The sequence below is a fragment of the Vombatus ursinus genome, unplaced genomic scaffold (assembly GCF_900497805.2).
Source record: "Vombatus ursinus unplaced genomic scaffold, bare-nosed wombat genome assembly UNPS02014779.1, whole genome shotgun sequence".
NCBI lineage: Eukaryota > Metazoa > Chordata > Mammalia > Diprotodontia > Vombatidae > Vombatus > Vombatus ursinus.
This window is the reverse complement of record NW_020954557.1, coordinates 52,054,525-52,075,289: the sequence shown is the minus strand read 5'-3', so window position 1 is coordinate 52,075,289 and position 20,765 is coordinate 52,054,525. Positions and strand designations below refer to the sequence as shown.

The following is a 20,765-nucleotide window of genomic DNA, read 5'->3' as shown; positions in this document are numbered from 1 at the left end:
AAAATTGAAACTGTCCTTACCGTAATGGAATTTACATTCAATGGGGGGGAGAAAATATGTGTATTTAAGAATATGTGAAAATATGCAAAATAAATATCAGGCAATTTCTAGAGGGGAAAGTATTAGAAGCTGGGGTAGGGAATCAGAAAATGCTTAATAGTGCTTGATTTCAGCTCAGACTCCAGTGTTTCCAAAGGTGCTTCTTTTTTTCCATGTAGACATTCCCCCCAGTGATGCAGATACCAATCATTCTACACCTTAGAAGTCTTAAAATTTTTTTTCAATTATCAAGCATTTTTTTTCTTCTTCCTTCTTCCTCTCTCCCACTGGTTTTGTGTGTGTAGGTGGTAGGAGTGGGGGAAATCCCTTGTTATAAATAAACATAATAAAGCAAAAAAAAATTCCTAAATTGGCCATGTCTAAAAATATTTGTCTCATTCTATTTAGTTTGTCATCTCTCTGTTAGGACAGTCTTTAACATTCCTGTGGAATCATGGTTGTTTATTATGTTGGTCAAAGTTCTTACATATTCAAAAATTGTTTGTTTTTACCATGATGTTATAGCATAAATTGTACTTTTGGTTCTGCTTACATTACCGCTAGCTTTTTCTGAATTTCCTAAAACACAATAATATTCCATTATATGCATATATTATAACTTATTTATCCATTCCCTGATAGGCAGGCATGCCCTTAGTTTTCCATTGTTTCCTGTTATAAAAAGAGCTGCCATAAATATTTTTGTACAAAAAGATCTTTTTTCTATTTGTTTGATCCCTCTGATATATATATATAATTTGTATATATATGTACATATATGTGTATATATATGTACATATATATGTACATATATATATATATATATATATGTCACCTAGTAGTGGTATCCCTGGGTCAAAGAATTGTAAATAGCAACTTCACATCTCTACTAAAAGTGCCTAGTGGGCCTATTTTTCTGAAGCCCTTTCAACATTTGTCATTTTCCATCTTTGTTTAGTAGGAGGTAAAACCTCAGAATTGCTTTAATTTACATTTTTCTAATTATTAGTGATCTGGAGCTTTTTTTTAACATGCTATATATAGCTTGGGCTGTTTTCCTTGAGAACTTGGAAGACCATCTTTAAGAGTTGTCGTGGCGCAGTGGATAGAGCACCGGCCCTGAAGTCAGGAGGACCTGAGTTCAAATCTGACCTCAGGCCAAACACTTGACACTAGCTGTGTGACCTTGGGCAAGTCATTTAACTCCAATTGCCTAAAAAAAAAGTTGTCGTGTCCCCCAAAATTCAGCATGTGGTGGTCAGCCTTCTGCCAGTAATGAGCTTCTCTAAACTTCCTTGCTTCTCTGAAATGAGAATCCTTTTTCTGATTTAGTAGAAGCTCAGATCTGCTGGCATGTTTTAAGATCACAAAATTTAGAGGTGCAATGGCTCTTAGGTATCCCATAATCCAAACCTTTCATTTTAAATGAACAAATAGAGCCCAGATAGTTTAAGTGATTCACCCAATCTCACACAGGTAGCAAATAAGAAACTAGGGCTCCAAACGTCAAACTACAGATCCAGGACTTTTCTACCTCTCTCTTGAGATCTGAAGGTCTCCTGAGTGCCACAGTGAAGCATCAGAGCAGGACTTTGGTGGAAAGTCTATTCCATCTAAACTCTGGGGAGAAACCTTCTTTAACCAGACCTCTACAGGCTTTGTGCCTTACTAGGTGGTGTCCTATAAAAGCACTTAATAAATGCTTGTTGATTTGACCTGAAATATAAGTGCAGCCAAATTTATCTTGAATACCATGACAGGTGCTGCAAGTAATGTGGGTACTCAACATTGTCACCATAATAATTTCATTTAAGTTACCTTTCAACCCTTCCACTTTGTATTTATTTTAACTTGGTGGGGGGAGGGAGGAATGGGGATATAGGGCCAACTTTGCCTTGCCAAAGATTGGGACTCAGAACATGCTATGATGGTTGAACTCTTTTAAGGATTCTCCTCCACTTACCCTATAAGCATTTTTGCTTGTACCACATGTGTTTTCATTTCATAGAGGCAGCTGAGTAGATAGAGAAGAACAGGTAGAGTGCTAGATCTGGGGTCTGGGAAGACCTGAGTTCAAATCTAGCCTAAGACATTTATTAACTGTGTGACCCTGGGCAAGTCACTTAACCTCTGTTTGCCTCAGTTTCTTCATCTACAAAATGAAGAAAATAATAGCACTCACCTCTCAGTGTGGTTATGAAGAGCAAATATTTGTGAAGTGCTAAGCACAGTGCCTGGCACATAGTAGGCACTATATAAATGCTGATTTCCTTTCCTCTATTGTACCCCTTTATTCTGTGCCTCAGTTTGCTCCAGATTAGCTCCGTTACCTAATTCCACATAGAAAGGAATCTTGGCAATCTTCTCCAATCTGGGCTCTGGGAATCCAATGTCTCCTTTGTGTCCTTCCAGGATAGGAGTGCTCACCTAATTGGCTCTTTTTGACAGTTAGATGCTTTTTTTTGGATTCCTTTATATTGTTAAAGCTTAAAAGGATCAGGATGAAACTCATCATTTTCATACCTGGGTCACTTTGCATAGTAACTTCTTAACATCCATGTTCAAATGACTTACATACATTTTGCACATGCCAAGCAGAAGCAGCTGAGTTTATTCCTACCGTTTAACCTGCATCATTCAGAACATTAGTTTTCTGGCCTCTTAACATCTGCCATTTTGCTAATCTAACAGCCAGATGTAATTAGGGATCAGGAGAAATCTATCAGTGAGTTTATTTGCTTTCAAGGTTATATTTTTGGTCTGAATTTGGAGTCATAGAAGTTTCCTATTTTCTTCATGGAATACTAGGTCATATCTCATTCGCTAGGTCATATAGAAGCAATGTAATCTATGTGGTGGAAAAAAAAAACAGGCTTGAAATGGTGAGGTCAAGTACTTCTAACAATTAAGCATTGTCTATCCCTGGGCAAATCATTTAACTTCTCTGGTCCTCAGTTTTCCTCATCTGGAAAATGGGGATGGTAGCACCCATGACACTTACCTCACAGGGTTATCGTTAGGGTCAAAGGAAATGATGAGGGTAAGCTGCTAGATAAATGACCACGATTATTACTCCTTTTTCCTTAATAGGTAAGGAATCCAGCTGAAGGAAAGGACGTTTTAATTACGACATTACTCACTAATAATATTCTTTTGGGACTTCCATTCAAGTTGGTTCAATTTTTTTTCATATGCTTTCATTTACCCTCCCAGCATTAAGCCCTTTATAGTGTGTCAGAGATGATAATCTCCCTTTTATAGATAGAAACAATAAGCTTCGGAAAGCTAAAAGACATTTTGCTTATGTCAATGTCACAAGATTAGTTTAATGTTCTCTACGTCTCAGGCGCTAAACAACAAAAAAAAATATTAAGATTTTAGGCCTAGAAGGGACCTTAGAGATCATCTAGTTAACCCCCCTCATATCTTTCAATGTGGCATGTCTGATACCTGTCTCCTTTCTCTTTAACGCTAAAAATCCCTGCCCTTTGTGTAGTACCTTGCCTTAAACTACATCAACTTCTTCTTCCTCAGGCTTCCTGCCTCTCTCATAACTCCTCACTGGTCTTCTGCTCTTGTGAAAGTCATCATCTCCTCTTGCTGCTTTGGCCATGACCCTTTCTGTAAATAAAGAAAAGAAAAAAAGAAAAAGAAACCCTTTGGCACTTTTTTAGTGCCTTCTCTTGTATCAAGAATGCTCCTCATCCTCTATTTCAAAGACCTTCAGCCAGGTGCCAGAATCGTCCTTTGTCTCTTCCCATAGCTTGAAGTTCTGATGAGGCATGTCCCCTTTGCTACTCATATAGTAAGAAATTACATTTGTGTATTCTTTAAGGTTTACAGAGAGCTATCTTCACAGCAATTCTGAGGTAAGATTCTCAGGAGTGGCTTTCCCTTTTTTACAGATGAGGAAACTGAGTCTCAGAGACATTAAGTGACACAATACTTGCCGGAGTTAGGATTTAAACCCTGGTCTCTCCTGACTCCAAGTCCGGAGTTCTTCACAATCTACCTACTGTGACAAACCACTCCACTATCTTTGCCAAGAAAACCCCAAATGGGGTGATGAAGAATTGGGCACAACTGAAATGAACAAACAACATAAAAGATAAGAGAATATAATATGATCACAGATTTAGAGTTGGAAGGAACCTTAGAGATTCAGCTCCCTTATTTTATAGATGAGGAAAGTAAGGGTCAGTGAGGATAAGTCGGTTATTTGTCCAAGATCGCCTAGGCAAGTAGTGACAGAGCCAGGATTCAAACTCAGGTCCTCTGACTCCAAATCCAGTGTCCTTCTACTTCTCTTTGCTGCATCTAGGGAAGAACTGATGATGGCTTCTCCCAATCTAGCTGTGTCCTTCTTTATTGCCTCCTACTTAGATCTTAAATTAACTTACCCTTCGCCGTATTATATGCGTATCCTTAACATTCACTCATATTGTGTAAATTTATTCTTTTTCTTATTCTTTTATATGTATCTTCTCTATTTTCTATTAGTTTGTGCCTTTCATTTATACACTCCCAGAAGGACTGTGGATGAAATCCTGTGGAATAGCTAACTGTGCCATCTACAATTACATTTAATAGATTACTTTATAGCAATTATACTATCAGTCTCAGGTATGCAAATGTGGAAAAGCAAGAATGGTTTGATTGTGCATAACTTGTGTTCGTGCAAGGTTATCTTCTCTTCATAACTCTCCCAAGTCTCATCCTATCACTGCCATCTTTCACATCCCCAGCTCGCTACAACTTGCACGTGTAGTATCTTTCCTTTTTTGCGGTCTACCTAAATGAGAACTCCTTGTCTCATACATATACATTGCCCTTGCACTTTGAGAACAGACTTGAATTAATCCAGGGTTTTGGAGCTGGCTAATCTTGTGGCTGTTATCAGCACAGGATTATCCTGAGGGAATCAGACTGAGGAGGAGGGGGAGAGGGTAAAGGAAGGGAGGTGTGTGAGAGGGTGTTAACAGTACCTCATTTAGTCAAGTGTGGCCCCATGAATAAATACCAGCAGAAACAACTTCTCTTTCCAGATATATTTTATATTACTTTCCTCCATGCATTCTTTGTAATAGCCACAGTTTTCTCAATCTTGTGTTGCCATCTCTCACCTCTGTGCATTTGTCTAACCTGTCCTTCTGCACTTAGAATATACTTCCTTCACACCCTTCTGGCTCAGATCAAGTGTTGCTTCCTCCATGAAGCTTTCAGTGATTTCCCTCTCCCCAAACTTTCCTGGAATACTTTGTCAGGCTTTTTTCCTTTTTTCCTCCAATAAACTTTATGCTGACCTGTTATATTTATTTGTTTAAATTGCATACTCCATTCCTTCCACTATTCCCCCTTGGTAAATTTCCTGAAGGTATGCTCCGTCCATGTGGACTTTCATCTTTGTATCTCCAGCACCTTAGCTGTAAGACCTTTGCCATTTGTTTTTTGTTAGTGTTAAGTCATCTCTCAGCTGTATCTGACTCTTCATGACTCCATTTGGGGTTTTCTTGGCAGAGATACTGGAGTGGTTTGTCATTTCCTTTTCAAGCTCATTTTACAGATGAGGAAATTGAGGCAAACAAGGTGAAGTGACTTGCCCAAGGTCATGCAGCTAGTAAGTGTTTGAGACCAGATTTGAACTGAGGAAGATGAATCTTCCTGACTCCAGGCTCAGCACTCTATCCACTGTGCCGCCTAGCTACCCCTCCTTTACCTTAGTCAGGGCTTATTTACCTTTTTTGTTGAATTGAATTGACTTGAATTGAATTGAGAACTTGGATCCTAGAAGTACGTGTTATCTCACTTCTTGGTTTAACCTAAACCCTCCTCAATTCAGTTCATTTCAATGAACATTTGTTAAATGATTTTTATCATACAAGGAAGCATGCCAGACACTGAGAATGTAAAGTGAAAAAATGTAAAACAGTCTGGGCCCTCAAAGAATTTACATTCTCAAATTAGTATAATGAGGGAGGTAGCATCAATTTGCCAAAGGTCTGTGACTGATTCACTACCCATGTTGGATATCAGGCATATTTGATCCCAATCCATTTTCTGGAAGTATGAAAAAGGAAATAAATTTATACTAAGGTGTTTCCTTGCCATAGGTGAGAAAATTTGATTTTAAGAAATAGAAAGAGGACAATATCAAGAGATGAACAAATCTTTGGTGAATTTATGTTTTTAATTTAATAAATTGCATTTAAAATGTTCTTTTAGTCTCAATTGGAAGTTTCTTCCTTAAACTGTTAGCTTATGTTTCTCTGTTCATTTCAAATTTAAAGAAGTCTTGGCTGATGAAATTGTTATATAAGAGAATATGAACAGTTGTTCATTATGTAATGTGAGAATCAGAAATGCCGCTACAATCCTCTTACAGAGTAGCTGAAATACTGTATCTGAATTTTGATTGGAATCATGAATATTTTGTAATTTTCTCTAATCTTGCATTAATTTAGCAGATTTGTGTTAAATCATATCCTGAATTGAATTTCAAATTTTCCATATGTGCGTTTTAAAAAAGTGATCTCGAATAGTGGAAAGAGGACTAGAGACTTAGGTTTTAGTGTTGGCTCTGTCACTGCCACTAACTAAAAGTGTGACCTTGGTCAAGTGTGTTCATGTCCAGTGGGCCTCAGTTTCCTCGTCTGCAAAATTAAAGGGTTGGAATAAATGACCTATAAGCTTCCGTTAGGATCTATGGCCCTATCACCCTATTCTGCCAGTTGAACAGTGCTTTCGTAAAAGTCATGTGAAATTCTCCTTTAAAATGGTCAGATTCCAGATTTGTTTTTCTCATTTTCCTCAGTACTGTTGATGGTGACCTACCCTACTGAAAAGAACCAAGGTACTAAAAGATGAAACAATTAAGTTGTACTTCCATGCCATACTTTCCAAACAATTTCATGTTCCTATTTTACAGATATAGAAACTTTGGCACAAAGATGTTGAAATTGCTTGTCCAAGGTTGTGTGAGTCAGTGCTAGAACTGGGAAGAGAGTTACGGCTTCATCATTTGCTCTGCTTCTTCTAGCTTTTGGTTCATGCTCTGCCACCTATCTTGAAACACCTTTTTCAACACCAGTGACTGTTCACCAGTGAACACCAGACTGACTGTTCACATTTATAATGTTAATATTACTGTCTGTAATCTCCTCTTTCTGGAAACAGTTTCCTTGATAATTGGCTTTCATTACTAGCTGATTTATATTCTTGATACCTGTATTATTTTCTTATCACTAATTTCTTTTCTTACACACACACAAACATCACATATCTATACACAAACATCTATAGAAAGTAAACAATACAGAGATGTATTTTTTTTCCAACACTAACCCCAAGAACTTGGAAATTACTTTGTTTTTTTGCTGATCCTTTCCCTCCATTTGGCAAGCATTTCATGTCATTGTTTTTGAAGTGCTGCAGTAGGAAAAAAAAATGGCTGCCTTTTGTTTATTTCCCTGTACATTAGCATGATGACATCATCAGTGATATTAGCCAGAATGTATATGTCTTTAGGAACTCAGATATACTATTAAGTTTGCAATATGTTTTTTTTTTTTCAAATAATGCTTACAGGGTTTTGTAACAGCTTTAGCATTGGGTAGACAAAAAAAATGTATATAAATATTTTGGCGAGAGAGCACACACACACACACACACACACACACACATACACAATTAGTGGCATTTAAAAATATTTTCAAATACTTTTTCTCAGCGTCAGGAGGAAAACACCCCAAACAAATTGAAGGGGTTATAAAGCATAGGCATTGTAATATTAATTGTATTCTTTAGTGATAATAGTGTAAACAAAGTTGATGAGGTGTTGTTACTACAGACTATTTTGTTAATACCCCTTGACTATTCTATATGTTGAAAAAAATTAAAAATCGGGATGATACCTGAAATCTTGTGAGCAAATTGGACATAATTTCCCAGAAAACAATTTAGAGTTAATCAGAAGGTCTAATCCTAAGGTCTAAACAAGTTGAGATCACTCTTTTTCTGGATTAATTATTGCATGCTTTACAAACACTCCTACAAATATATGTTAAAGGACCGACTCTTTTTTACTTAACTAAACAGAGAGGTAATTTGTTCTTTGATCCTGAATCATGATGTTGGCTGGGTTTTTATTCTCATTAGGAAGCAGAGGTTCCAGCTTTTGTTGCACTTCAGCTTGTGTTTGTCACATGATTTTTGCTGAGCTTAATAAGCAACAAGCTGTCAATTACTGATTCAATTTAGGGAGATTTTGAAAGGGATAAGGAATGGTTTTGTTATTTGTTTATTAATATTTTTGTTGAGTGCAATGGGACCAAATAAACCGTATTTTGGTTTGGTGTCTCCATTTTTCAAAATCGTGGAAACAACTAGACTTTAATTAACCCTTTATGGGCTTAGAAAGACAATTTGATGTTAATTTAATATTTATGAAGCACTAGGTTTCTGTAAATATTGGGTAATCATCATGAAAACCACTTGTTAAAATTGAAATCAGATAAGGAGTACCATATGCTTTGTAGAGGTAGAAAATAGACAGTCTGAAATAAATCACTGTAGTTTTAAGAATTGATATTAACCATGTGTCAGATCATTAAATGAGGTTTTCTTTTAAAATTCAATCATTCTTCAGGGGATTGCCTTTTTTTTGGAGACCTTAGCTTATTGGTTAATCATATAATTCTTATATTCATTTATAAAAATAAGCATAGTATCACCTGTTTTCTCAAAAGTAGTATATAAGGTGTATGTGTGTGAATACAATAGATATGCAAATACATAATTTCTTGGTTAATGAAGATTTTCATTAAGGAGATTTTTATGGAAAACATTTTTAGAAAGCTTAGCATCTTACAAAAATAAATACTAGTAGTCCCTTTAAGAGTGAAAGCAACATTAGCAACATTCCTTCATTGCATTAATATAGAAGTGCTTTTAGAAGGCAGGAAACACTATAGTGCATTATGACAGCCCCCCCATCCCCCGCCTTAACTATTATGAAGGCTCTTATTAAAATAAAATCTAGTTAACTTCTTTTGAATTCCAGCTGAAACGTTTTCTATAATAATAAAAAAAAATGTTGTGAAGGGATTTCCATAATTTGTGCTGCATTAATGACTTAAAGCAGCTTCATAATTTGTTATTCCCTCCTCATAGTAGACCTCAGCTGATAAAAATATCCATAGACACAGTGAAATCAGTGGCATGCCTAGTTCTCTCAGACAAAACTCCCATGTGATCACATGTAGGCAGACTCAGTGAGACTGAAGCTGTTCAGCAAGCAGTAGGTAATGAGTCTTTGTGCAGAGTGAAGCTCTTGTCCCTGAACAATAAAGCATATGGTACCAGCAATAAAACACAGTGCTGGGAAATTTAAGAAGATTCCGCTGGAACCAGGAAGACACAGTGTCTTCGGTGATGATGGCACATGTTATAAAATGATAGTCAATGTATTTTGGACTCTAATTAATAAACAGTGCATGGACTAAGACTACTACAATTTGAACAGGTCAGTTATTTTATAGATTGCTCAAACACTTTTTTTGCTTGATTGAATTTAAATGAGGATAGTGTTGTGTGTTGTTTCTTTAAAAAAAAACTTTGCATGTAAGGTATTTGCAGCATATAGGCTGACTGATGCACATGAATTGATCCAACACTGGATAAATTGTTGATGTAATCGGATTTGTTAGAAAAAATATGTAGAAAAAAAGTGTGTGTGTGTGTGTGTGTGTGTGTGTGAGAGAGAGAGAGAGTGAGAGAGATTATTATTCTATACCCCACAAAGTTATTTAAGGTATCACAAATTTAGAAGGTGAATACAAATGAAATCCATGTGTGAAAGCAATAGCATAAAATGATAGCAATATAGAGATCAAATAAAAGGCTTCAAATTAATTTTACCCCTGGAGTTAAATACACATATGTATATAATGTATGTTTTATATATATATTGCTAATATATATACACTATAAGTATTATATAGATATATAACATATACATATAAACACACATTTTGGTGCCGTTAGTTTAGATTTCTAAGGAATCAGATGCTGTATAGATCAAAGATTACATATTTTTAGTGTTTTTCTTCAATAGGATATTTGATTTTTAAAATAATAAATATTTTGCATGTAAAACTAAGGCATTATTTTGAAAATGTTAGGATCCCAACTGCCTATTAGAGCAATATGTTTGCCATTTATAGCTTTTAATTGTGTTAATTTCAGTTATACATTTTTTGTCATTTACTAAATCTTTTAATAATGTGGGAATAATTATAAAACCTTGCTTCACATAAATTGCTCCACATCTTCAAACAAATTAGCTTAATTTAAAGGGAGAAATGATTTAATTATGTGAGAAAGGTATTTTTCCATTGATTCACCATTAAGAAGGGCAAAATGCATTTATGAACACACTTTTGCACATGAGCATCTATATTTGGAATATAACCACATTTCTTATTTCCTCGGTCTCTTAGCATCTGAGAAGTTCAGTGTTTGAAACGGGAGGGTTGCCGCCTGTAGGAAGGGGAGACACAGTGGAAAATAAAATAGTCTTAATCATATTTCCAAAAACAGATAAACATCTTCATTTTTGTCCCAAGAATTTTATTATGTAAGCAATAATTTAACTTAACATTGCATCTTCATTAGTATATAATTTCAACAAATATCATAGGGTTCTAATTGTTTTATTTTATTTTCATTCGCTTTTTTTTTGCTCTAGAAATTATTTGCATGCTACACATATTAGGTTGATATTATCCTCCACACTGAAGCACATATTTTGCATGTTTGCATATTATAGCTGCTCGTGATATTTGCACAGTAACTGATAGTCATTTATTCCAGTAAATGTGAAAGGAAGCAGAATGAAGCCAGGTCTTTTAAAATAAAAACACAAGAGAAATCCTTCATGTACAATATTATTTCTGTCCACAGTGCTGTTCATTTTTTAGAGGAAAAAAATTAGCTACTTTCATTTCCAAAAAAACAGAGAAGTTGATGAGAATTTTAAATCGACCTAACCCATGTATTTAAATGAAGTATTTGACTATTTTGGTTTCCTTGGAAACCACAGCTGCTACAGCTAGACTTTGTTTGGGGGTGATCCTAGGGGGTCTGAAAATAAAGAATTTAAAAACGTTTATCCCTTAATCAACATTAGGGGAAAGCATGATTTTTGACAGCCCAATAAAATAAATGGGCGCCCATTTTTTTTCCTATAGGCTCTCCAGTGATTCAGGTATTCTGGCTGAACCGCAGCTCTACAATTTCTTACCCAGCATTCCATTTCAGCTCCTGGCAGGCCTTCCCCAGCCTTATGCAAATGAGAGCAGCACACTAGCTTTGACTGCAGAAGGGGAGGGAGACAGAAATGAGTTCAAAGGTCACAGGGCTGGTAGAAGGCTGGAACAGTTGAATGAAAAAATGAAAAAAAAAAAGTAGTCGGTTTTGCAGCAATCTTTAGCAGGCGGGAAAGGAGTTAAATGAAGTGGTCTTGGCTGCTCGGAGTGAAGATTGCCCAGGACCTATGCAGGAGTAGAAACGTGAACACAGGTATAGTGAGGCATTACTGCACACGGTGCCTGGTTTTATTTCTGTGATAGGCATGGCAAGGGTTTGCATGGGAGCAGCCACACTTTTCATTTGTCTCAGAAGCTGTTTGGGAGTCGTAGAATTTCTGCTGTAACGGAATTGTTTTAGTCTCAAATGCACATAAACCGTTTTCTGGCTTTTGTAATTAGAAACACAATGGCTTGAGCTCTTGAATGACATTTTGTCCGGATGTAGCTGTTTGAATGGGAAAATTAAATCGGGTTTTCAGCCTCACTAATGTCACTTTTCAAAAACCCCCAGGTTTGGTACTTTGTAACAGGAACAGGTAGGTAAAGATCCCAACCCTGTTACTCTAGCTCTTAGAAGATGTTTTAGAATTTTTTTAAAAAATGTTCCTCTTGACCAAGATTTTTGTTGATTTGATCAGGGTTATTTGATGGAGTTTCTTCTCATTTAGGTACTGGGGAAAAAAGTTAAGTACCGCTAAAATTGAGATTTTGGTATTGAAAGGTTTTTTTTTTTTAATTTCGTATTTGGTTGTTTAAAAATTCTATGTGTCTTTCTTTTGGTTTTCTGATTCTTTCTAGTTTTCTTGACTAATTTAAAACATGTGTTATTATGAGCTCAACATGTTAAACTTCCTGTGATTCTTCCTTCTCAGTTAAAATATCTGCTTAGATTGCAAAGTGATTATAACCCATGATAAATGCTATAGGTCACTGGACTGTCTTTATCAGTGTGTTTAAGTATAATAGCCTTATAGGCATGTATTTCACAATGAGACTGACCGGACGCCTAGATGTGTGTGTGTGTGTGTGTGTGTCTGTGTGAGTGATCATGAGAGCATTTTAGGAATTTCCCTCAATTTTAAAGTATGTAACTTAATAAGCTTTTTTCTACACATAGTGATCTAAGTACAGTTACTATGTCAGTATAAATTGAGACCATATGAGGCTATCAGTGATAATATTTGGCAATAGAAAATAGTGTTCTCACTTCTGTCAGTTTGCTTCTGTTTGTAACAGTTGCTGGGGGTGGGAGATGGATTTATTGCACAAAAGTGAAGTAGCAAAAATAATGTCTAGTCATGAAATGATTGCCATTTGCTTTTTTATTTGTATAAGATATTTAAAGATGTTTTGTATGCAGAGAACAAATGTATGTTTATGTAAATTTAATTATCTTCCACATAGAAAAGAGAGAGTTAATTTCACCGTAATGATTGAGACCCAGTAATTTGGAGTGTGTGTGTATGTATGTGTGTGTGTTTTAAATAAATAGGAACAAACAGAAGGGCATCATTTAAAGTTGTGAAGGACAATTATGTCAAATGTTTATGGAGCACAGTGTGGGGTGGTCAGTCAGGGCTAGATTCTCATTCTTTATCATTCTGCTGGGGCATTGTGACATTTTCTTTTTCAGGATCCTAGTACTGGCTTAAAGAAGCATTTAATTTCATATCTTGTGTGATGCGAAAACAAACAGTAACATTGCCATTTTCTTCTTACACATTTTCTCTCTTTGTAAACTTCCTACAATAATTAGGTTAAAAGTGAATGTACTCTAATGATCTTTTGAGTTTTTCCTGTATTGGACGGACAATGAAATCTTGTCAAAATTTCGAAGTTGTTTGAAATGCGCCTAAAATCACAATAATGTCTAATCAAGCAAGAAATTGTATTCTGGGTTTTTATTTGTTTAAGTTATAGTCCATATCTAAAGACTTCATGTCATTGTTTTAGGCACTTGATTTTTTTAAGATGTAGCTACTTCGAATAATCAAAAAATAATTTTATTCTATGTGGAGCATAAACATCTGTAACTCTACTGATGCATTTAGTTTCTACCTGCCTTTGTGCCTGTATGCCTCTGGGGGTGGGATGTGTGGGAGGACTGTGAATGAATGTGAATACAAATTCACTTAGGCTGTCCCGTTCCATTAGCCATGTAAATGGAATTGCCACCACTTTAAACTCCCCAATAAATAATGAAAACACTGTGGGGTGGGAGTGGGGGGGGTTGGGGGGGAGGCAGGAACTCATTGTGATTCTTGAGAAAATGTGATATTAGATCTACCTTGTCACCTATCACCTATCTATCATCTATCTACCATCTGTATCATTTATATCTGTATCTATCTATCTATCTGAAACTGTTAAGGTGTCATGAATGACAGGAAGTCTGTATATACAAGTGCAAATTTCTTGCCTGAAAATCCTGGGCAATTTGCTTCTCAATGCAAATTCCTTCTAAACCTTGGATTTTTTCTGCATTGCATAAAGCCATAATTTGTATAGAGGGAGTGGTCTGAGGAAGTGGGGTGCTGAATCTGTCCATTGGTATAGGGAGCCCTCAATGAGGAAACTCCCTCCATCAGTGCAGACTAGCTACTGTTCTGAGACTAATAATCTCAGAGTTGCATGAGGGGTTGAGTGATTTGCCCAAGGTGCCACCACCAATATGTTTGAGTGGCAAAACTTGAATCCAAGTCTTATGACTCCTGAGACATGCTTTCTATTCAGCTCTCCACCCTACTAGTATACAAATCATTTCTATGAGCAATAAATTCATAGCCCAGTTATCTAAACTTAAATGGGTAATGTGGGTGGTATAGATAAAACCACAGTGCCTTGCACATAGTAAGCATATGAAAGTATTTACTGACCGTTAATAGTTAAATTTCTAAAATTCAGCTTTTATCTCTTTAAAATTATACCTTATTTTCATTTGGACATCTGTTTAAGGATTATAGCAATATAGATTTAGAGCTGGGAGAATCCCCAGGGGTTATCTAGTTCTTATTACCTTAAAAATGGAGGTTTTGGTTTTTTTTTCGTTTTTTTTTTTTCCCCAAACACTATGTGGGGTTGTTTTCAACTATGCAGTTTGATTACAAGAGATTCTTCTCATATAAACCTTCTATTTTATGCAACTGTTACACTTGAGGAACAGACAGCAGATCATACGAAGTGGGGCAGGTATAATATATTCAAAGATAACTTGTCTTACTATCTGACTACCTGTCTGTCTTTGCCATCATTTGAAACTAGTTACTCTGTCATAGCCTTGGAAAAAAGTAGAACCATAAAGGTGACACTCACTCAGCCTAACATTAGGTGACATAGCCTAACCTACAACCCACTAATTCCCTTCTCAGAGTCTGTGTAAAATATTATTTTCCATCTGAGTATTTTTTCTGAATAGATAACTGGTACCTACAAAATCTAGGGGTGGGGGGGAAGAACAGGAAAAAAAATTAATCAAATGCCAAATTCAATGCTAAAAATGTGACTTCTGAACCTATACTATCCCATAACAAATTTATCCATCTCGTCCTTCAAAAAAATAATTTAATCAGACTACACTGTAAAAGCGTAATGGTGGAAGACTGACAAAGTAGATTCTGTGTATTTTCTTTATTTGCAGGGGACTAATTCTTCCAGTTCTCTCCCTCCTCAAAGCAAAGCTTGTTTCTGTGCCCTTGCTTTTCAGTTTTCTATCATTTCATATCAGTTTTACCCAAGGGGCTATGCAGAATGAAAAGGAGGTAAAGAAATGTAGGTCAGCATATACTTTTGGTGGAAAATATGCCAAATCCAAGCTTTATATTATCCAAAGGAAGGCCTAAAAGTAGTATTTATTGTATGTACAGTGTGCATTTTAACTATAACAAAAGTATTAATTTATGTAGCAGTTTAAGATGTACAAAAGACTTTCCTTACAATAGCCCTGTGAGATGGATAGTTTAAATATTATTGTCCTCATTTTACAGATGAGAAAACTGAGATGAAGGATTATACAGTAAATGTTAGCGACAAGCTTCAAAACCAAGTCATTTGTGACTACAAGTTCAATGTTCTTTCCACTGATAGCATACTACTTCTTTAATAATGAGCTATGTATTTATGCTAGTGCACATTTGGAAGATCCACATGTTGAAGATGTAATAAAATTGGCCGTATTTTTTAATATGGTCCCATCATACTTATCGAAAGATAAATAAGTGTGTTAAATGAGTTTTAGCCTGTTGAGATATGCAAGTTTATTAATATTTTAAGATATCTGTTCATATAGTATTTCCACCAATGTAGATCATAACTTTACATTCCCTGGTAACCCCAAGACATGAATTACCAGTGGCCTTAGCATCTTTTTCTACTTAGCCGTGACAATAAGCAAAGAGCTTATAATTGGCCTCATATTTAGAGTCTTTCCAAAATGTTCTTTATTGGCATAGCCTGTAAGAATTTAGGACAAAGCCATGATGAGGCAAAGAAAAGGAGGACATTAGTGGATTGTAACTTCCAAGAAATGATAAAATTCATTTTGAATGAATTTACCAGATCACTAAAGATTATGACTTTTAAACACTTAATTTTTAAAAAATTTGAGCATTTTAATGTTTTTGAAAATTTGCAAATATTATTCCATGTATTTTTGAACACAGAATACTGACCAAAGTTTAAACTTTTCTTGATGGCTGAGCTATCATTTTGAACATCAGTTATTATACTGTGCAATAATACACTTATACCTTTATGGGGCTATTGAGATAGATAGGGATTTTTGGCCTTACATTAAATGGCCTAGGACTACTTTTTATTCTTTCTCCTCCCCACCTGTCTAGTTGATATTGTCATTTCTGATATTTTTAGTACCCCTAGAACCCCATTTTGTTTTTTTCTAGTCTAGTATCATCTGGAAAACTAGATGTAAAACACATTTTACACAGAAATCTAAGTTAGGAAGTCATTGGAGTAGAGCCTTAATTTGGCTCTCTGTCTTTTAGAGAAAAAAATGGCTTTTTAAATGACAATTTTCTCAACCTTTTTGGCTTACTTCTGATTCCTGGATGCTTGATGAATCAACGAGGTTGCCAAGAGCCTGCCTATTGAATAAGTGAGACATTATTGTATGTACAGATTTGAAAATTTATCATGTTATACTTCTAGTGTAAGGGTCAGCAACCTCAAGTCACTTTTGTCCCAAAGATAAAGAATGATTAAGCAGCATGATGTGTTAGGTAAAAAAATTGACCTAAAGTCAGAGAAACTGAGTTCGTCTTTCCCACTTACTACCTGTATGACTCTGGGCAAGTCACCTCACTCATCCAGGCCTCCATTTCCTCTTCTGTAACATTAAGGTGCTGGACTAACTGGGCCTCAAGACTCCTTTCAGCTCTAGTTCTATGACACTATGATCTTATGATCCCCAGCTCCAAACCTTATGAATTTTTTAGTAACATGCAGGCTAGTCAATCAGTACTAATTATTCATTCCTCCATGAATCATTCAACAAACATTCATTAAACACTTCTGCTGTATAACATATTGTGTTAGGCCTGGGCATATAGAGAAAGGAATAAGACTTACATCCCAAATCTCAAGGAGTCTTGTAGCATACAAATACCTGTACATAAATAAATATAATATAAATTATTAGAAGAGTGTCAATACCTTCCCACTGCTTATTAGAATTACTGTCCACCACAGCCTCACTCCCTGACACCACTCAGGCAAGAATTGCTACCTAGTTGGAATCATAACATAGAGTCTTAGAATTAGAGATCATAGAAACTTAGGAAGACATATATATAGTCCAGCATGTACCTGAATAAAAATCCCTCCTATAAAATTCCCATTATGTAAATGGCCATTTAGCCTGTGCTTGAAGACTTATAATGAAGAGAAACCCACAATCTCCTTGCATTCAGCACCTAGGACAGTGACTGGCACATATTAAGTGTTTAATAAATGTTTGCTGAATTAAACTGAAACCTAAATCTTCCTCTTTGCAACCTCTACCCAGTGGTCCTCATTTTGCCTCTTAGCTCCAAGTAAAATGTCTAATCCCTTTCCCCCTTGATAACCCTTCAAATACCTGAAGATATATATTATGTTTCGACTCCCATCTACATTTTTCCTTCTAAGCCAAATGATCTCAAGTTTCTTCAGCTGATCTTTATATAGTATGCTTCCTGACACCACAAGGATAGTATCATAATATGGAGTTAATAGTAGATTTGCCTGAATTATTTTTAAAATAGTAATTAATACTAATATGATGCTTTTTATCTTTAATTTAAAAGTTTACTCATATGCTTACTTTATATTCAGAGCAGCATGGTAAACTAGATGAGTTTTACTCAGATTCATTTCTGATAAGTAGCATGTGAAATGAAAAATAAAGTTTCACTTTTCCCTTATCATTTCATCTGGGTGATTCTGTGTTTCCAAAGGAGATAGGATAAAATGAATTTCAAAGCTCAAGAATCCTTTAATAATCACTTTAAGAATCACTTTAAGAATGATTTTTCATTGTGTAATTCGCAAGCATTTAATTGCCCCACATGTCATCCTCTGTTTGGAAAGTTAGTCAAATGAATAGTCAATCTTCACTATTTTTGTAGACATTAAAAACACATATTTAGTAAAACATAACATATAGGTAATTGTCATTTCCTTAGGGATTCTCAGAAGCTCTGTGGAGTTTATTAAGCAAACAGTGGGAATGTCAGTGCTATAGGTGTTCAACAAATGCCACTAGGTAGAAGAGAAACATAGAAATATTATTTCAAACAGAACTTGGTCCATCAGGACAATACTAGACTCTATCAGATACCCAGGTTTGAGCATAAAACTACGTAGCCTTTAATGGTCTGTAATATCTTATTAAAACACATGTGCACACACACACACAATATATATATAAAACCAAATCTTTTTTTCAAAGCGTGGTAATTAGTTCTCATGGAAAGATAAATACACATTAGCTGGCTAACCATTAATGGAGTACCCGACAAATCTTTTTTCAGGTTCTAACTGACCTGGTGAAAGGCATTTGTGATTCATTGCACTTTAGTAGATTCTTAAAGTTTTAATTTTATTCTGGGCATTTATGAATGTGAAATTTTGTATGTATGCAGATTTAATCACTGTTATAATTTATGAAATATGTAAAAGTGAGGCTGTAAATTGATTTTGAATACACAGCACGCAGTGTTTCCAACCAAGGATGTGCCTGCATATTTAAAAATAACATTTATCTTTCTTTGTTCTTACCTGAGTAAGATATGTGTGGTTACTATAAAAGAATGTTGCTAATTTTCACAGATCATGTGCAAATATTTACCCAGTCCTTTATAGCCACCACTACTTGAATGTGTGATACATACACATGGCATTAGTGAGTAAGGATTTTTTTTTCATTCTTTGAATTTGTATCCTCAGTGCCTTACACAGTCCCTGATACTTATTAAGCATTAATAAATGCTTATTTATTTGGTAATGCATAATAGTAACAATGAAAATATTATAAGGGCCTATTGTGAATCCCCTTGTGAAATGGAGTTGACCGCTTATTCTCTAAGGCTGTGTCAACAGAGGAAAGAAGGAAGGAAGGGTGGGAGGGAAAGAAGGGAGGAAGGAAGGAAGGATCCCTATTAGGTGCCAGACACTATATTAAGTGCTTTATAAATATAATTTCATTTTATCCTCAGAGTAACTCTGGAAAGTAGGTACTATGATCCCCTTCTAGTTGTGAAAAGTGAGGCAGATAATGGTTAATTTCAATTCAGTTTAATTCAGTAAATATTTGTTAAGCACTTACTATATGCCAGGTACTGTGCTAAGCATTGGCAACACAAATAAGAAAAAGAGACAGTCCCTGTCCTCAAGGAGCTCATGATCTAATTGGGGGAGACAGCACACAAAAGGAAGCCAAAAAGCCAGGTAGGGGCACAGGTTGGGGTATGGGAATGTTGTCTTCTGGAATTAAAGCCAAGTAGATCTGCTGATGGAGAATGAAGTTACTGGGAAGGCTCTCTAAAGAAAGACTTTGGGAAGAGTTTAAAAGTTGCCCTATCCTCCAGCCCTCCAGGAGCTTAAGTGACTTGCCCAGGGTTTCTCAGCTAGTAATTTCTTGAGGCTGAATAAACTGGAACTTCCTGACTCTAGACCCAGTTCTCTGTGCACTATGGTGCCACTTAGCTGCCTCTAGCATGAGCCTGGCTAGATTCTACCAAGCTTAAAAGGCTTTGAGCATGGGTCAGTTGATGGAGAGTGTCATCACTAGATAACCAGTCATCAGGCAAGGGATTTTTCATCCACAACAACTCATGAAACATAGAAGAGCTGCACAAGTGTCCACGTGGATAAAATCTCGTACCTTGAAGAGTTTAAAAGTCAAGATAAAATTATGTCAAACTAAAATTGTCCAGGGGTGGAGGAGAATTGAAGCTGTTCAGAACTCTTGAAACTAAATTTCCAGTCTAATGGTAGGAGTGCTAGAAGTGGAATTGGAGGAGCTTTTGGAGGGTTATGTCCTTGCTCTGCCACTTGTCATGTCTGTAACCTTGGGAAGATCATGTCTTTTCTTTGGGCTTGAGTTTCTTCTTCATAAAATGAACCCCTCTTGTACAGTTGATCTCAGAGGTCCTTTCCAGCTCTAAGTCATAGGAGCCTCCTTTATTTCTTCTTTAAAAATACTATACTTTACATTATGTCATAAATTGAAGGTGCAATTTAACTGTCCCAAAAAGATCCTTTGTTGGAAATATACTTGAAAAGTTAATAGTATTCTGTGAAATTGTTCTTATTTCTGTTCTGATTTCGGAACAACCTTAGAGAAAATGGTCATAGTGGCTTTTATTTTTAGAATTGCCAGTTGTCTATGACGTGTCTATAAGAATGTTCTTTGAGCTAACTGCAAAGGATTATTTGCTGCTTAACAGAAAACTTTGAAAAGAGATTCACCCAAGACTCTTGTAGTTTTCCTCATGTGGAAAAAATGAGGTACAGCTATGTTAAAACTGAGTTTGTTCACTGTAAACAGTAGGTAATCCATTTGTTCTCATTACTTTGGTTGATTTGGATTCAGATATATAATATTGTGCAGTGAAGAAGGCCATTCCTAGAAAATAACAGTCTTCTTTCCTTCTGCCAACTTATTTGATCTGAATGCCAAGATTGTTGTCTTTATTGAAGAGGGGAGAGGGGTCAGTATCAACCTTTAGATTCAAAACAGTTAATGAGCAGCTAAAAGCTGGAAAGTATCTTTCTTTCCTTCCTTCCTTCTTTCTCTTTCTTTTTTCTTCTCTCTTTCTTGTCTATCTGGATCATCATGGGGTGTGAGGGGCTTATGTGTACAAG

At 35.8% G+C, this 20,765-nt stretch overlaps 1 protein-coding gene across 2 annotated transcripts in view; it reads left to right on the top strand.

Moving 5' to 3' along the window:
• The first annotated feature begins 9,481 nt into the window (after nt 1-9,481).
• Nucleotides 9,482-20,765, top strand: part of CSRNP3 (cysteine and serine rich nuclear protein 3) — a 122,756-nt gene continuing 111,472 nt past the window's right edge. Inside the window, exon 1 of one of the 2 annotated variants that reach the window (XM_027866135.1) lies at nt 9,482-9,559. Coding sequence is in view for 1 of the 2 variants with exons in the window: in XM_027866133.1 (XP_027721934.1) it covers nt 11,547-11,616 (70 nt within the window). In the remaining variant the exon portion in view is untranslated. Of the gene's footprint in view, nt 9,560-11,487; nt 11,617-20,765 lie in introns of those variants that run through there. The other variant, XM_027866133.1, reaches the window with a different exon arrangement.